At 37.8% G+C, this 18,857-nt stretch overlaps 2 protein-coding genes across 5 annotated transcripts in view; one reads left to right on the top strand and one right to left on the bottom strand.

The window, feature by feature from the left end:
* The window catches only part of LUC7L3 (LUC7 like 3 pre-mRNA splicing factor), a 263,776-nt gene that overhangs the window by 181,235 nt on the left and 63,684 nt on the right, over window positions 1–18,857 (top strand). The gene's annotated exons all lie outside the window — the stretch shown is intronic.
* Window positions 1–18,857, bottom strand: part of SPAG9 (sperm associated antigen 9) — a 109,464-nt gene that overhangs the window by 27,722 nt on the left and 62,885 nt on the right. For all 4 annotated transcript variants that reach the window (XM_054709873.1, XM_054709874.1, XM_054709875.1 and 1 more), the window contains exons 6-15: window positions 18,290–18,497; window positions 17,432–17,531; window positions 14,649–14,770; window positions 8,534–8,591; window positions 7,575–7,727; window positions 7,027–7,078; window positions 5,844–5,974; window positions 3,613–3,669; window positions 2,391–2,564; window positions 616–745 (exon numbers count right to left, since the gene is read on the bottom strand). In XM_054709873.1, the coding sequence (XP_054565848.1) occupies window positions 616–745; window positions 2,391–2,564; window positions 3,613–3,669; window positions 5,844–5,974; window positions 7,027–7,078; window positions 7,575–7,727; window positions 8,534–8,591; window positions 14,649–14,770; window positions 17,432–17,531; window positions 18,290–18,497 (1,185 nt within the window). The remainder of the gene's footprint in view (window positions 1–615; window positions 746–2,390; window positions 2,565–3,612; window positions 3,670–5,843; window positions 5,975–7,026; window positions 7,079–7,574; window positions 7,728–8,533; window positions 8,592–14,648; window positions 14,771–17,431; window positions 17,532–18,289; window positions 18,498–18,857) is intronic.

Below are 18,857 nucleotides of genomic sequence, written 5' to 3'. Positions count from 1 at the left end.
ATATCAGAAGACAGATTAATTCACATATGTGGGGGAGTGGGGGAGAGAGAAAGAGGGAGGGAGGGAGGGGAAGGGGGAGGGAGAGGAAGAGAGGGAGAGAGAGGGAGAGAGAGAGAGAGAGAGAGAGAGAGAGAGAGAGAGTGTGAGTGTGAGTGTGTGTGTGTGTGTGTGTGTGTGTGTAAGCATGTGTTGAGTTTTTTTGGGGAACAGGCAATATGGAGTAGACAGGTTAAGTTCCTGAACACCTGAACTGAGTTTTAAGTCTAGTGTTTGAAAGGCTCCATGCCAATGGCGTCTTAAAACATTTAAACAATAGATGCTGTTTTTCAAAAAATGAAATATTCAAATATTAAAACAGAGCTGGATACATAAGTTCATGCACTCGGCCACCTCTGTTGACCTGTCTCCCTCCTTAGACTCAGAGGCATTTCTTTTGAGCTCTAGGGTGGAAAACAGCCTGAAAACCACTACCTCCAACACTTCTCTCAATGGATGCCAAGTGCAACCAGCTTAAAATGAGCGGGTTTGGGGTGTGGTTTTCGATTTCTTCATGCCCAGCCACACTCCTGTCCCCGGCATTTCCCACTAGATGCTCTTACGCCGCTCACACGTTACCTGTTTGTACTTCTGAGGCAGGCTCCAGCCAAAAGCCTGCACTCTTCCATCCTCCTTCTGAACATGCGCCTTCACCTGACGATACTGTTCTCTCTTTTGTTCTCTGCGTGAGGCTAAACTAGCTTCAGTTCTAAAAAGAAAAAACATCCCTTTTAAAATTAAGTGATTAACAGCTCTCCTGCTAAAAAAAGTAAAAATAATACCACAAAATTTACATGATTTCAGATTGGTTTACTTCAGACTAAGATTCCTCCTTAAAAAGTGTTATACCATAGCTGGTCTTTTCAAGTTATGCAGTGAATACAGTGTCCAAGTTTTAACAGGTTAGTAAGCAGCCTATTATATTGAACTAGAGGCCTGGTGCACAAAATTCAGCTCAGCCTGCACCCTCTCCCATCCAGGACCCGTCGGGGGATGTCTGACTGCCGGTTTAGTCCTGATCCCGGGGATCGGGCCTAAATCAGCAGTTGGACATCCCTCTCACAATCTGAGACCACTGGCTCCTAAGTGCTCACCTGTCTGCCTGCCTGATCGCCCTTAAATGCCCCCCACTGCCAGCCTGATCACCCCTAACTGCCTCTGCCTGCAGGCCTGATCACCCCTAACTGCCCCCCCCCCTGCTGGCCTGGTTGATCCTCCAACTGCTCCCCCCCACCCTGCCGGCTTGGTCACCCCCAACTGCACCCCCTGCTGGCCTGGTCGCCCTTCACTGCCCCTCTCTGCCGGCCTGGTCACCCCTCACTGTCCCCCTGCCGGCCTGGTCGCCCCACACAGCCTGCTATTCGATTGTTTGGTTGCCCCTCACTAACCTCCCTGCCGGCCTGGTCGCCCCATGCAGCCTGCTGTTCAATCATTTGGTTGGCCCTCACTAACCGCCACCCCCCCCACCCCCCGCACCAGCCTGGTCGCCCCACGCAGCCTGCTGTTCGGTCGTTACTGTGAGGGTGTCCTGGCCAATTTGCATATTACCCTTTTATTAGTATAGATCATATTTCTATCAGGTTTCAGATTTTAGCTATATGAAAGGGAAAATTCTTAAATATTTTTGCTTCATTTTTTTGGTTCATTCAACAAATATATACTGAGAATTTTCTAATGCAGGAAATGTGCTAGATAGGAGTGACTCAAGACCAATAAATCAATATCTTCTTAGGAAGATAACATAGGTTAACTTCTGGATCCCATTTACTTGTTCCAGAAGACAAATACGCAAACTGGCTTGGTGAGCTTTAGAGCTGTGCAGTAAAATACCATGAAAATAATCTGACTTTCTCTGGGCCATTTACATTTTTGTGAGGTGACTTGGTTTCTTACAGTTAACAAATCTACCTGTGTGTCAGATACTATAACCTATATAATTTAATCCTAAACACGTCTGAGATGTTATCATACTCATTTCACTGGCAGAGAAACTGGGGCTCTAAGAGGTTCATGTACCAAGTTCATGTACACCTAATGAGAAGCAGAGTCAGGCTGAAAAACCAAGTCCTTCTGACACTAAAGGAAAGTAATATAAGCCTTTAGCATTTCAATTAGTATTTATCAATGTTGTCATACCAGAAAAAGGAGACATTAAAAATTTCCTTCTCTTTATGAAAACAGATGCAATATTCCTAAAATGTATTGACTATAAATAATTTACTTACAATCGCCAAGTTGCAGACATAGTTTATATATAGATTTATCTGAAACTTTACAGCTGAGCTGTTAAGTGGTGAGAATATCAGAACTGTTGACTTATTGAGGGCATAACCACTAGTCTGGAAAATACTTACTCTTCACTAAGGAAGTCAAAGGCTTTGGACTTATCCCCAGGGAGCTGAGATAAGGTGCTGCTTCTTTTCTTGACAGAAGGAGTAACATGAGAGGTGGGTGCGTTATACTTCAGATTAACAGGTGGTTCAGGTTTCTTAGTAGTATTACTTGAGGAGCTAAAAAGTCGGCTAAAACTAAAAAGAAAAAAGTGAGTATGTGTATGTCTATATATGTATGACATGCACTGTAAAAAACAATCCATCATTTCCACAAATTCCAGAGTGCTTTTACAAGGCAATGAGTTAAAAACTAGCAAAAAAAATGTTGTGGTCACACAGTGCAGCCTTAGCAATAACTCACAGCCAAATGCAGACATTCAGGAAAGAGAAACTATGCTGAGCCTGGCAGATCCCTGTTCTTTAATTAGCAGTTCCCATAACGAAAGGAAGATGCTCCGAAGTACCAGGAACTGCTCGTAATAAAGACATAAAAGAAGATGGCCCCTTTAGCCAGCTCCTGCTTGGTGCCATGCGAGAGTGGCTGTTAAAGAGGAAGGTTATGGCTTCATGGCTTAAACAGAAGCCTAGTAACCAGTTCTAAAAATAGTCACAATAAAGTACTAGAACATACATTACCATTTTTAACACACATTTTCTTATTACACTCAACTTAAATAACTATTTTCACACCCACTCAGAAAGACCAATAGTTCTATTAAATAGGAGATTCATAAAAAGGGGTAAGTATTAAGCTAACTAAACACACAGTACTTCTAGCATGAACATAATTCAAGTCCAAAATCGACATACACGACTCAAACCCCACAAACACTGAATTTCTAATCTTCGCTTTATAAAGGTTTTTACAATCACACAACCAGTGAAGCACCAGTGAAGCAGCCATTTATTAATGGAGATCCAGGTAATTATCAACTCTTAATAGTTCCCTGTTATTTTATTTAACTTAGCAGAGGATTCCATCAAATGCATAACCAAAATGATGCAGCTTACGACAGCAATATATTTGTCCTCAAGAACAGCCTTACCGAGGTGTCACACTACATATCAAAAAGAAAAAGTTCAGTTTAGCTACATATCCCAAATTTAAGAAATGTAGGCAGGAAGGAAGGGAGGGAGGAACTGAGGAAGGGAGGAGATACTAAATCATTCTTGAAAATAAATTTTGATTGTAATCTTATCTCAAAGTGCTATCTAATGTCTTTATGTGTTTTTAGATACTTACAACTGCCAGATGCTTGACCTTTTTTTTTCCTGCATGGCTGGATTTTCTCTTGATGCTCTACATTAAAAAAGAAAAAAGAAAGAAAAAAATGTGTTATCAGTGAAGTGTTCTAGCTGTCTAAGAACCAAGGACCAAAGAAGTTCTGCTACGGCTACAACTGAAATAAAATACCATCCCTCCCTCAGAGCTGAGTCTATTGATAGAGACAAGATTGTTACCTGTGCTGGACAAATAACCAACATGCCTGAATGCTTAATATTTAACATTTCTTGTTAAAGATATATCCTCTACCTCTCTCCTTTTTTATCAAAACACTGCCTTGTAAATCCTTATCTACACTAATAAAAAGAGAAACATGCAAATTGACCATCACTCTGCTACACCCACCAGCCAATCAGGAGGGAATATGCAAATCAGAATGCAAAAGATGGCAGCCCCCCAGCTGCTCCAAGCACGGAGTGGCCAGGCAGGGCAGGACGCCCACTATGGGGGGGCGGGGGGGAGGAGGGCGCGAAGGGATCTACAGGAGCGGCACTCCAGCCGCAGCGAAGACGAAGACTGCAGACTCTGGAGTCTGCAACAAAGACGAAGATGGCAGACTCCAGCCTGAGCAAAGGCCTGGGTCCAGGGTGCTGGAGGAAAACCAGTGCTGGAAGCCAAGGGAAGGAAGGCCTATTGCACGAATCTCTTCGTGCAACGGGCCTCTAGACTTTACATAAAGATCCGTATCACCTTATACTCCCAGCTCTCACAGAATAGCTTGTAATTTTACTGTTTCAATAGGTTATTTTTCACAGGACTAAAACTTTTCCATCACTGAAAAGATGACCAAAGAAAGGGATGAACTAGATTGGTAGGTAATTCAACAAAATTTTAGAAAATAAGGCATTTCAAACTGATTCAGTAAGATGGTATGGATGAAAAACTCCCCTTTCTCTTTTTGTAAAAGGCTAAATAAAAATATCGTAATTTAATAGAAAAAGTTAAAAGTAAGATATCAGATACCATTTCTCTTCACCTGTTGACTGCCACTTTCTAGAATTAAGAAGAGCAATGAGCAGTGGAGCCTACCGTCCTGGCTGGTGTGTCTAGTGGTTAGAGCGCCAAGCCTGCGCACTGGAGGGTCTCGGGTTAAATTTCTGCTAAAGGGCACAGACCTTGGCTGTGCAGGTTTGATCTCCAGCCCCAGCTGGGGTGCATGCAGGAAGAATCAACTGATGTGTCTCTCTCACATTGACCATTTCTCTCTCCCAGCCACCCCCATCCCCTAGCTCCCTTCCACTCTCTCAAAAAAAAAAAATGGAGCCTACCTATATGCCTCCGTTTTTAAAATATTTATTCAATTATTTAATATCCATTAAATGCTGGAGTTACGAACACATTTCTTAGGACTTGTACAATAAATACAGATTAGAATACTAATCTCCTTCCTTCTTGGTAGCTATACACAATTAAAATTTTAGCAAGCTGTAAATATTCTATACAGAAGAATTCTAGTACAACATTGGTAGAGGATATATAAACTACTAAATACATGATATAATCATAGGACGATAAAAGTTGGAGACTAGAAAATATGTTCATAAACTTTAAAAGAATGTGTATGTGTGTACTATTACTGGTAAATCTGATGTAATAGTCCAAACTCAAAAATGTGGGCAAATTAGGGGGTGACTACAAACTTTTCATGAGCTCTTCCTAAATTAAAGGAATACTGTAACTGAGAATCTGACCATTAGATGGCAGCATTAGAGGTGAGATTTAAGATCCAACTGACAAAGATATCAACAGAAGTGGCAGTTTGCATGAAGTTGGAAAGGGAGATAAAATTCAGCAAGACCATTTTATAGGAAGACACTGAGTAAAAATGACTGTTTCCTATTGGCATATGAAATGCTTGTATTTCCTGACATTACTGCAAAAGTAGTGTCAATTTCTATATTCTTCTGAGAAATGAACACCATTCCTAAGTAATAACAATTGTGTTTAAAAGGTTATAGGAACATTCTCCAAGAGCCCTTTACTGGCCCCAAAGATGCCCATTTTAATCACATGCTGTTGCCAATTCCAAGTGTTACTTTTGAAAGTCTCTCCTAGTAAAGAGAGCAAGGGGCTTGGATCCCCAAAGGAAGAGCTCTTAATTCTGAATGAAGGAATTTCTAGGAAAAGCTAAAAACAAAACAAAACAAAAAAAAAACTAGAAAAATACCAGAGATACTTCTCATACAAACCGAATCATCTCTGTCCATCGAACAGCTTCCTGAAGCTCCATCAATCTCTCTTTATACTGGTTTCTCTCCATTAGAACGCGGGCCATTTCTACTCTAGTAAACCGCTTCCTCTGGGCTGTGGGGATATCACTCTGTAATGAAACGAAGACTACAGATCACTCTGAGAGCCTATACCTGTTTGGGTGTTATCTCAGACATAAGGAAATCTTCAAGCTCTTAAACATTCCTTAATTTCTAATCTAATGGATCACTTAAAATGACCTTACAAAAATAAAACTAATAGATATAAACAATTACTTATTAACAAAAAGAGGTAGACAGTTTAATTTCTGAATATAAATACAGATATTTGAACATAAAAGAAATAAAAAATAGTGCAGATTTTAAACTCTAACCAAAAAAGTTAATTGCTGGCCCTGGGTGGGTAGCTTAGTTGGTTAGTGTCGGTTGGGTTCATAATGTTAATTATAATGTTAAGTTACTATCCATAACTTAGTTATGTTACATATATATTTTATGTATCAAATATTGTATTAAAAAAACAAATAAGAGATTGAAGGGGCACCAACTAATTATTCTGCCCAGGACACCCAGATAGCTCAAGTAGCTATCAAAACTCAAGTAGCAAGCACCTGTTACAGGAATGATAAAATAGCTACCAACAGAATAGCCTAGTATGCTAATAATATTGGGAAGAAGCTTATTTATATTTTCGTATTGAAATATGTTGATGACATTATGGGCTAGTGGCCTAGTATTAAATGCTAGACTTCATTTTTTTCCCATCACCATTTACCACCCCCACCTGTACCCTTATCCATCTCTACCCACTCTCTTCCCTTCATCTTTTTAATGTTTAATGCTATTAAACAATTTTTATTATTAATTTTCTAAGTGAAAACTTGTAGCCAGACCAAAACCAAAAACTCAAAATGTCCCTGTTGGTCCATGAGCTTCAACATGCAGGTCAGAGCACAGAGCCATAGGGGAGGATAAGCACATCACATGCAGCTAGAAAATTGTCTGGAAACCACGTGGGAGCAGAAGCTACCCATCTCCTGACCACAAACATGCCTTCTGGCTTTTTTTAATCTTTATAATACTCTATCCGAAGTTTAATTAGTAAGACTTCCCGCCAATACAAAATTGTGATAAGAAAAAAGCCCCAAAAATGTAAACCTACATCATCGTCATCTTTTGCTTTTTGCCTTGCATCTTCAGCTTCTGCACGAGCTCTAGCAGGAAAAAACACACAAAACATGTTTGTGAGTTGAGTTCACCTTTTTAAAGAATGAAAGAGTAGGCAACAAATTTTAACCACCACTAAATGACTATTTTTGTTTCCAAACAGAGTCTTTATTTAGGACAACATTACCACAGCACTGTACAAGTGGGCAGGAGGGGGGGGGGGTGCGGCGAGGGGAGGGAACCCACATATTAAAAAAGGTTGGGTGAAAGAAAAGGATGTTTCTAATTTCCTTATTAGCAATATTTGAATAGTTCTTGTAACTTTTTTTCACATCATGACAAACACAAAAATGCTAATATTCAGTAAATGGGGGACCTGCTCACAGCAGAGGCAATCAGTTGACACTTGACCCTGTCCCGGGTAGCTCCTGGTCCTTCCTGGTTTGAGAAGGGTGACGGCACCAGTCTCAGGGCTCTCCTTATAACCGGTGGAGGCTCACTGGCTAAGACTGTTAGGTTTAGAGCAACACAGCGAAAACTTACTTCCTCAGCTCTTCCTCCAGTTCTTTGTTCTTTTCCTCCAGCTTCAATTTGGCTTGTTTCACAGCCTCCAACTCCCCTTGCAGCACATCTTTCTCACAGGTCAGTTCATCCACTTTTGCTATCAGATCGTTCTTCACTACATTCAAAGCATTTCTAAGAAACACATTTCAAGTGCATCGTTACAAGTAAATATTCTTTCCATCTTTCAGCTTATTCTTTTGCAGACTAAAGTATACACAATCGTAAAGCTGAATAACTGAGTACTTCAAAGGCATTCTACCTGATGTCGTTTGTGGATAAATGTAGCATCCATAAGGGTACTGTTGTTAATAAGTTCTGAAGATATTACCTAGTCAATAAAGTAAAATTAATTCTTATATTTACCTTTAATAATGAGAAAAAAGTCTGCACTAGAAAAAAAAATCTGCGATCTATTTTCCTTTTGGGTACAGTGGACACAGGAGTTCATTACAGATTCGGTCTGTTTTGGACATACACAAATGTTCCAACGTTGCTCTGACACAACAAATTAACAATGTAGCCCGATGTTTTTCACATGACTCAGGACCCACCCCACTAAACAAGACGCCAATGTGTTTGAGGGCCTAAGACCCACAGACTGTACCTGAGAACCTACAATTATAGTGGGAACTCAAAATAGGTGGCTGGGTATAGAGCAAAACATGTTTGCAGAAATATTAACAGAAAGCCTGGATAGCTGTATAGTGGAAAGATAAAAATCTCTGCAAACAAACTGAGCTATGAAAACTACTTATCCGTGAAATTAGGTCCCATGACGTGTGTGTATGTGTGTGTACACACCAACCCATCCACAGAGAAGGGGAATAGATGGGGTAGTAAGGCGGCATTAGTGCTGTGTTGAAATGGAGACATGTCATTGGCTTAGACAAGAACAAAAGTCAGCATCTTTCCCTTATTAAAACTCTATATATACTTACTTGGTTTCCAACAGTTGTGTATTTTCTAATATAAGATTCTCAACTTCACGACCCATTCCTAGGCAAAAAAAAAAAAAAAAAGGATAAAAACTTTGAAAATAAATTTATCAAAAATTATATAACTTAAAAGCTATCGTTCCAAATTTTATAAAGTTTATCTTTAGTAATCTCATTTTGTCTATAATTTAAATTGATATATCTACTTGAGTGGATTATAAAATTATAATTTTCCATCACAAAACAATGCTAAAGATTTTGCTAGTCAATTCTTCATAAACATTAGTCTGTATTTTCTCAAAATATCTCAAAAGGATCAAGACTCTTCTGCCAAACATTACAAAATGTAGCAGCATTTAGGGGGAGAAAAAGGAACAGCATTAATATGGATCAGAAGTCTTTTCCAAATCATAGGCTGGTATTTTAGGCTTTTGCCGAAAAATTAGACCTTATTCATAGAGAACAGGCAGAAACAAGGCCAACGAAAGACGAAACCCCAATGCAGATGAAACCTTACCAAAGAAATTATGTTCTTAAAGCCCATGCATTCCATGTAAAGCAAAAACAAAGAACAAGAAACGTTTTGTATAAGAAACAACATGAAAATAGATTGTTAATCTGTAAAGTTTTATGCATGATATGAAAACCATCTGGAATCACAATGCCATGATTTAATGCATAATGATGTGCAAAAGACAGAAATTACAATGATTTCCTTCATTCATAAGGATGCTCAGATAGGTTAGACCTAAAAAATAAATGCTTTACCAATTCTGTTGCATAATAAAATGGAATATAATTAGATTGAAAACCCCAGATCAATAATATACGTTTCCTTCAAAGTGTTAATGTTAATGAGAACGTTCAGTTGTCACTTTACAGAACCGTGTTTAGTAATTTGGTGAGTCCTCTAAGGTAGGCAGGTAGAGCACTCAATGCAAGATCCAATGTAGTGATCTTTAAGGAGAAGAAAACTAATTTATTACTCATAAGAAACACAAGAAATAAAAGAACACAGTAGGGAATGTATCTCAAAAAGTCACAAAAACAAACAAATAAAAAAAAAAGCAAAGAAAAACCCAAACTCATTGCTCACTTACCCTAAGCTAAGGTTAGAAAATTATATACAATGGGAGAAGCAATATACATAACACAGCCAAAGAGGAAGAAAATATATCTAAAGAAAACTATGTTAACATGTCCCTTTTTTTTTTTTAAGGTAATACTTCAAATGACTTAAAGATAATTTAATATAAAACCAACCTCGCAATGCTAGAAATTCAATGCTTATATATGGACTCATATTTTGTCCATATTATAATTATTTCAAATATTCTCAAAGATCAGAATACTACCACCATGAAGAACTAAATATCAGAAATAGTGTTTGTTTAATTATCTATGTATTTTCCAAAAACTGAAAATAAAGAAAATCTAAAAGTTTCTACATTCCAATTCAAAATGAATTTTGGCAAGATATGTGAAAATATTTAAACACTACTATTAACTTTTCTATAAAGCTATAGAGTCAGGAGAAATAAAGTTTAGACTTATTTGAAGAAGTTTATATAATGACCTTGTTTGCTATAAACTCTCAAGCATACAGGGAGATAAGCATAAAAGCTGAAAATATGTGTAGGACACAAAAAAATAGCTGAGCAGAAAAAAAATGATGAGAAAGCATTAAATGAGAACAGCAGCCAAGAACACCTTGCTTAAAAAGCAGTATATTAAAGTATTTAAAAGCATACACACCAGAATATTCTCCTGGGTAAGCAGCCCAAGAGGAAAATGAAAGAGAACTTCAATTAGATTGTTTTCAGAAAGCAAGATCTCCACTCATTTACTTCAAAATGAGAGGAGACAATAAAATTGAAAGGTGTGTAGAAACCATTAACAAAACACAATAAAGTATAAATATTATAAATATGAAAAATCAAAATATGTGTTATATGGGAATCATGTCCTATAATGTAGGCCCTAAAGTTTACACATTCCTAATAAAGAATTCTCTTAAAATTTAGTGTATAAATTTAATATATCATCAAAAGAATTGTTCAAGATTTTTATTTTGAAATATATCAATAAACAGTAACTCATAACCAAAAGAAAAACGTAACTGGAAGTGGCCCCATTTCTATTCAAGACTTCAACCAAACATAAACTTAGGTCTAGCATATTTGGAAACCTTACCTACTAAAACAAGCAAAAAACTCCCTGGTCGTTTTCAAAATCATAGACACCTCATTTGATTTTACCTTTGAGTCTCAAGTTGGGTCCATAGATGGGTTTCCAATTTGTCTGTTAGCCTCTTGAGAAAGTACACACACTTTTACCCAGTTCTGTACAGGCATTTCCCCAAAAGTACACTGATCTCTCCAGGAAAGGAGTTTTAACTCCAAAAGATGAAGGCTCACAGATTTAGAGGTGAAACAAAACGGTTAGAACTACTTAGGAATCCATTCACTTAGCTGCTGTGCAATGTAGGGAAGACTCGACAATGAGCAAAAGACACAGCTGCCATGGCCACATTGAGCTTACTGTCTATTCAAGAAGAAAGGTACCAGGTCTATAAAAAATTACAGTAAAATATGAAGAGTGGCATAATAAATAAAATGCAGTGCTATGAAAATATATCTCAGTGATAACTAAGATTTAACTATAGGATCAAGACAGAATTTCTAAGGAGGGTGTGCCATTTAAGCAGAGCCCAAATGGAGGCAGATAACAGTTGTGTGTTTTTTAAAGAAAGGAAACAAACAATTATTTGCGATTGGTTGTAAGATAAGGAGAGATCTAGAATGGAGACCTGAGTGGATGGTGAGGTCGTTCATTCACTGAGTTAGTACAAGTTGGTATAAGAAGAGCCTTGGAGGACAGGACAATAAAGATGATGATGAACTGAACTTTGGGCATATCGAATGTAAAGTCCTACAAATCATCTCAGAGCTGTCTATGGGCTGTTTGAATGTAACAGTCTGGGCTCTAGAGAAAGATCTTAGATGGAGATGAAAACTTTGGAACAATCAGCCATGAAAGCCAAGAAACAACAACAGCAAATGGGATTTCCCAAACAAAGCAGCAGCCTTGGGGCAGGAACACTGGCAGCTGACAGATGGGCAGAGAAGGGGAGCCTGCAGAGAAGACTGAAGAGAATGCAGGGCAGTCTGATAAGTCTGATATTCCAGAAAGCCAGCAAAGACAATTTTAAAGACAAATGCTATCTGAGAAGTCATGTGAAATAACTGAGAAGGAACCATTGGACACAGCAAACAAGAGGCTGTCTCAGGCAAGGCAAGGGTGGGGGAGAAAACCACTCAGACTGCAGCCGGCTGAGATGCAAGTGGGACTTCTGCTAAAAGTAGCCACACTTCTAAGAAGCCTGTTTTGTTCACTGATGTATCATGGCATCAAGAACTGTCCCAAGCACATAACACACCTCATTGATGTTGCTGAATAAAAGTGTGACTAGAAATGGGAGAAGAGTGAGTGGCAGCGGGGGGTAGCAACTGAAGCTAGAGAGTCAGAGGAGGGCAGTGTTTTTATTTTTAAATAGTCAAGAACTGAACATGTTTCAATAATAACATAAAGAAGTTAGTAAAGATGGAGAAGTAGAAAATACAGAAAATCAAGAGAAAGAAAATCCCAAAAGAAGGATGTATGAATGTGTAATTTCCAAGTTCTAGAGTGTGGCTATGGGGAATAAGTGACTAAGTGAATGGAGAAAGGGTTCAATAAAAATAAAGTCAGGGGGGAAAAAAAAAAAAAAGTCAGGGGATGAGATACCAATCAAGATAAAGGACAAACCGTGAGGGATAGTTATCTCTTTTAAATTATTAAAATCAGAAAAAAGTAAACTAAGCACATATATGATTACAAAAAACTTTATATCCTCAAACTAGAGAGTTTTATAGTAATACAGTAACTAGACAAATGAATAATGAGTTATATAAATGGGCCATGTACTTACTTAACCCTGGCCCATTAACGAACCTTGGGAAACCATTTTGTTAGTTTAGCTGTATTCCATTTAGCGAGCATTAGGCCTCAGTAGCTGTCACTGAACTGCACAGAAGAGAAGCCACGAACAAATATGTGCCTTGGAATTTCATTTATCATTATTGACCAAAAAGTGTTCATGTAGGCACAAGTTGCTACACTTATGATAATATTTTTAAATCTCCTAATCTGAAGCTTTCTAGAAATAAATATACCAATATCTGCAAAAGGGAGAAGATAGTTTATAGACTATTTCTTTTCAAAGTGGAAAGGAAGCCACAGTGTCAGGATTTTGCTTTTAACCTATTTATTATGTTTTAATTTTCTGACTTAAAGATGAAAGCTTTCAGAAAATATTTGATTTAAAAGACCACAATTATTTCTAAGTATTATGTAGCTTCTTAACTCTTTTTAAAAAAAGTGTGGGTTACCATCTTCAAATATTATATTATTCAATATTGGACTATGAGGCAGCAAAGTGTACAAACTACAATAAAAAGTACGCATTCTGGCCCGGCCAGTGTGGCTCAGTGGTTGAGCATCAACCAGAATGTTATGGCTCAATTCCTGATCAGGGCACATGCCTGGGATGCGGCTCTGTCCCCAGTAGAGAGTGTGCAAGAGACAGCTGATCGATTATTCTTTCTCATCATTGATGTTTCTATCTCTCTCTCTCCCTTCTTCTCTGAAATCAATTAAAAACAACAAAACAAGTTCTCATTCTGGTTAAATTCAATGGGGCAGCAGAAGGAAATTTTTGGGGTGATTTTTATGATTCTGGTAGTCATTACATAAATCTATGCATTTGTCAAAACTAAAAATATTCACCAAAAAGAATGAATTTTACTGTATATAAATTTGAATCTAAATTTAAAATTAAGCATTCCAAAATTCTTCTTTCTAGCATTTTTTACTTCTGCTCTTCAATTTTGCCAAGGAGTTAGTTTCTTAAACTAATCAAATCTTAAAGAACTTTTCATGCATAATTTAATGTTCACTAAAATTAAACCATAAATTTAAATGTAAAAATGGAGTATTCTTTATGAATTAATCCTTTAGTCCTCCATTGAGAAATGCAAACTCGTTCAATTATTCCCAATGTTTTCCTTAGATTTTAACAGTGGGAGTCTATGTCTAACACAGAACACTTTTATTTATATACTTTTTTTTTTAATATATTTTACTGATTTTTTACAGAGAGGAAGAGAGAGGGATAGAGAGTTAGAAACATCGATGAGAGAGAAACATCGATCAGCTGCCTCTTGCACACCCCCTACTGGGGATGTGCCCGCAACCAAGGTACATGCCCTTGACCAGAATCGAACCTGGGACCCTGGAGTCCGCAGGCTGACGCTCTATCCACTGAGCCAAACCGGTTTCGGCTATTTATATACTTTCAATCTCTCTTATTAGATAGACTGAGAGCTCTATTTATACAGAATTTATGTTTCCTTCAGAAAATACTTCAAACTCTCAAGGACATGACTGGTAATCAATAATTTAACACAGAGGCATAGATTTTTAATACTATGAGGTTTTCAATTTCTGTAAGGTTTGAAGGTATACACCAAAACTACTTCACATGAGTTATAATCATGTAATTATTACTGGAAGGGTCTTTAAAGATCACCTAGAGCAGGAGTTGGCAAACTTTTCTGTACAGGGCCAGATGGTGAATACTTTAGGCTTTTAAGCTATATGATCTTTGTTGCAGACTACTTAGGTCCCATATTGTAGTGCAAAGGCAACTATAGACAATGAATAAACAAATGAGTGTGAAGGCGTTCCAAGAAAACTTTCTTCACACACATAGGTGAGCTGTGTTTACCCAACCCCTGAAACGGAGTCCAACCTCCTCCTTTAATACCAAAAGAAACTAAGGCCCAGAGTGGTTGATCTATTTGGCAAAGGTCACCAATGAATAGTGAAAGAGCCAAAAGCACTATATTCTTTTCAAACCAGATGTTCTTCAATGACAAATTCTAAAATGATTACATTTCCCATAGAGCTGAAACAGAATACTCACAGAAATCTCAGAAAAATCAAGTGTTAAAATTTCTTATTTTAAAAAAATATATTTTTAAAACAGTATGCTACTTCTTCAGATAAGCCATCATACCTAGTAAATCTGCTCCTTCGTCCACATCTCCAATTAGGCCTGAGCCAGCTGAAGACAGTTCTTCAAAGAGCGATTCCGTGTTGCGATCAAAAGCTTTGTTCTCTATGCCTTTGGTGGGAGTGCTATGCAATAAAAACAACAAAACCAAATCAACAAATACCATAAGGACTTTAACAGTCTAAATGAATACAATAGGCTAAGTTACATAGGAATTTTTTTTTACCTATAATTTACAAATAATGCAAAATGAGATTTTTTAAAACATTTCTCGCCTGGCTGGTATGGCCCAGTGGTTGAGCATCGACCCATGTACCAAGAGGTTGTTGGTTTGATACCTGGTCATGGCACATGCCCAGGTTTCGGGCTACATCCCCAGTAGGGGGCATGAAGGAGGCAGCTGATTGATGATTCTCATCATTAATGTTTTCCTCTCTCTCTCCCTTACTCTCTGAAGTCAATTAAAAAAAATATTTTAAAAGCAAACAGCAAAACATTATGTATAATGTAACCCTTTTTTGCAGGAGTGGAGGGAAGAGGGGATATACATGTATGTTTATACACTGATGTTACAGTAATAGGAAAACAAATTTTTGCAGAATTTCCAATTAAACATGGTGAATTGAACATAGTCATTTATCACCTGAACATAGTCATTTAATTCAAAAATCAATTAAAATGATAAGAAAGGAATTAGAAAGAACCTGCAACGACATAAGGAATAGAAAAAGAAACTAGGGAAAATGAAAAGTGAACAAAATTCTGTAAGATGGAAAACCGACTGGCAAAGAGTAGAAACTGACTTAACAGACAAGAGAAAGCTGACACCTAAGCCAATGGGTTAGGGAGGAAGTCCGTATGCTGCCAGAACCCCTGAAAGGCCCGGGAATGGAAGGAACCAGGAATCCTTGGAGAGGAGCATCCATGGGGGACATATAACAGAAACTGGGCTGAAAGATGACACAAGAAACAGTATGAGGCCTAGGCCAATCCTCAGACCTCCCTTCTTGCAACACAGCTCCCTGAATAATGGAAACCAAGTTTAAATGTTATAGGGAGGACACCGGAGAATAAGTCGTTTACTTCAGTCTGAGCAAAACAGCCGCAAAGCAGACATTTAAAGGCATCTCTATATAAAAGAACCAAAATAAATGGGTTATGACAGAGGCACTCAGAGCAAAGGGAGACAATGCAGGCAGCAGCAGGAACTTGAAAACAAAAAAAATTGTTTTTCCAGGATAAATATATTTTTAAAATATTTATTGTTGAAAGTATTACAGATGTCCTCTCTCTTCCCGCCCCCCCTCCCAATTTAGCCCTGCTAGCCAGCACCTGCACCACTCCCAAAATAAATATGGAAAAAAAAAACTTTTAGGGGGAAAAATATCAATGAGGGTTGAAAGGTAAAGTTGGAATAAATCATCCAGAAATTAGAACATTAATAGGAGAGAACAGAAAAATGAGGGTCAGTCCAAGATGTTCAGTGTCCATTAAAAGGTGTTCAAGAAAGAAAGAGGAAGAGAAAACAATAAGAAGAAATAAAGAGAAAATTTCTCAGAACTAGGAGATGTGATTTTTTAAAAAATATATATATTTTATTGATTTTTTACAGAGAGGAAGGGAGAGGGACAGAGAGTTAGAAACATTGATGATAGAGAAACATCTATCAGCTGCCTGCTGCACACCCCCTATTAGGGATGTGCCTGCAACCAAGGTACATGCCCTTGACCAGAATCGAACCTGGGACCCTTCAGTCCGCAGGCCGATGCTCTATCCACTGAGCCAAACCGGTTAGGGTGAGGTATGATTTTTACAGATGAAATATTTACTATATACAAGATACAAAAAAAGAAGACCCCTATACACAAGAACATCATCATGTTCTCAATTCTTCCAAAGAAAGTACATACATAGCTATTACTATTCTAGATGCACAGGAGTGTTAACACATCCATTAAATATAAGAGATGCCTTAGCAGTGGTCGGCAAACTCATTAGTCAACAGAGCCAAATGTCAACAGTACAACGACTGACATTTCTTTTGAGAGCCAAATTTTTTAAACTTAAACTTCTAACGCCACTTCCTCAAAATAGACTTGCCCAGGCCGTGTTATTTTGTGGAAGAGCCACACTCAAGGGTCCAAAGAGCCGCATGTGGCTCGCAAGCCGCAGTTTGCCGACCACGGATCTGAGGTATTATTATAAACTCCTTTTATGGATGAGGACACTTACCTCAGATTCAAATCCACAGTCTTACCCTAGGCTTATGCTTTTAACCACTACTGCCCACTGCACAATGTCTAGAAATGACCAATAAATGGCATGTATTTTAACGGTAATTATTAATTAAAGGATAAAATTTATAGAAGAAATGAAAAGGTAGTAGCTCCTGTCTGACATTCTTGAACATCAATCTATTTCAGATGACCTTGGTTAGGATGCTATGTAACAATTTTCACCACTAACCATATCCCCACGTGCAATGAGACACTTTCAATTCTGAAGGGAGCAGTCTTAAGTTCCCATATGTAGGGGATATCCTTCGGCTGTCTTTTCTCCCTGACCTTGCACATGCTCTAATACCTAATTCTGCAAAGGTCATATTTCATAAAACATTTAAACCATGTACAATGTCAGTTTCAACAACAGAAACTGAAATATAATACCAACATTTCTTCAGCAAAACATGTGAATGCATTCAGTCTGGTCAGAGACCAGAAAAAACAGTGTACTTCTGAAAGAGAGGAAAAGAGGGATAAAATGTCTTAATCCGACATTTACAGCACCTTGAGCCTTTATATCCACTGAGATCTTTGTCCATATCCAACTCAGGAGTGGATTCGATGATCGCTTGAACTTCTGACTTCTCTTCATTTTCCGCAGAGCCTTACGAAAGGACAAGATGACTTAATTAATAAATATATCCCTTATATAAAAATCTTATCGTTTCTATGGTTGTAAATACATAATCTGATCATAAAAAATTTTTTTAAAGAGTATATTCTAGGAAACATAGGGTTAGACAATATGTCATATACTCAATTAAGAGTTAATATCAGAAACTAGTAAATAACCAAAGAAAGTTTTCATCTGTATTTCTGGGGACACAGTGCAATGTCTCCTAGGCCAGAACTCAGACTAACGATCTGAGGCAGGGAGAGAAAAACAGGGTCCTTTGACCTTTTAGGCTCTCCAACCCTCCAGCTCCCAACATTTTTCTCGCCAGAACTTTATTTAATCATCACCTCTTTAAGCTTACATGTAATTGATTACAATGAATTATTTATCTATTTCAGCGGTCGCCAACCTTTCAGACCTCACGGACCACCGGTTGGTGACCGCTGTTCTATTTTGTAAATGCAAAGCATCAACACAATGATGAATTTTCTCATACCCACATCATCTGGATTTATTGAAAACATTGCCAGTAAGTAATGAACTAGGATGGCTCAGTTGCTTAGAGCATTGTCTCATACACCAAAGGTCAGGGCACATACCCAGGTTGTGGTTTGATCCCTGGTCTGGGCGTGTGTGAGAGGAAACCAATTGATGTTTCTCATATCAATGTTTCTTCTCTTTCTCTCTTTCCTCTACTTCTCTTCTCTTAAAGAAAAAAAAAAAAAAAAAGGACTAGGGTCACGTACCTGTTGATACATTTCTAGTTTCTTGGGCTACTTGAATTTCAATATGCTTGCTTATGTCTGCCTTATCCGGTGCATCTGCAACTTTCACAGGTCCTTCAGCGTCTTCCTTTAAGGGCGTGTCAGCAGGAAGTACTGCCACATCTGAAGCAGCTGTTGATGCTGGAGTGGTAGCTTTAGATCCTCCTTGGCTAACATCAGAAAGTTCATCCTACGAATAAAAATAATTACAAAAAAAATCTAAATAAGTAATTTAAACCATTGTTTAAGTAGGATAAGAAATAAACTTGCTGAGAGAAAATTCTATTAAAAAAAAAACAACCAGTAATAAAGGGTTGCTAATTACCAAAGGAAACCAGTAATCTCTAGACTATTCAAATAATTGGGAAATAAATTTAAGTAAATCATATTTGTTCAGGCATATATGATATTCTTTTAAACGAAAATTGGAAGATAAACATTATACCTTAACATCAACCTCAGAGTTTTTAATGGCAGTTGTGATAATGAACAACCATTTGATAACAAAGACCTGCTTCAAAACACTTATGTCCTGGGTAGTAGCTACTCT

This window comes from Eptesicus fuscus, chromosome 20 (genome assembly GCF_027574615.1).
Source record: "Eptesicus fuscus isolate TK198812 chromosome 20, DD_ASM_mEF_20220401, whole genome shotgun sequence".
In the NCBI taxonomy this organism is placed as follows: domain Eukaryota; kingdom Metazoa; phylum Chordata; class Mammalia; order Chiroptera; family Vespertilionidae; genus Eptesicus; species Eptesicus fuscus.
This window is presented reverse-complemented; position numbering and strand designations above follow the sequence as displayed.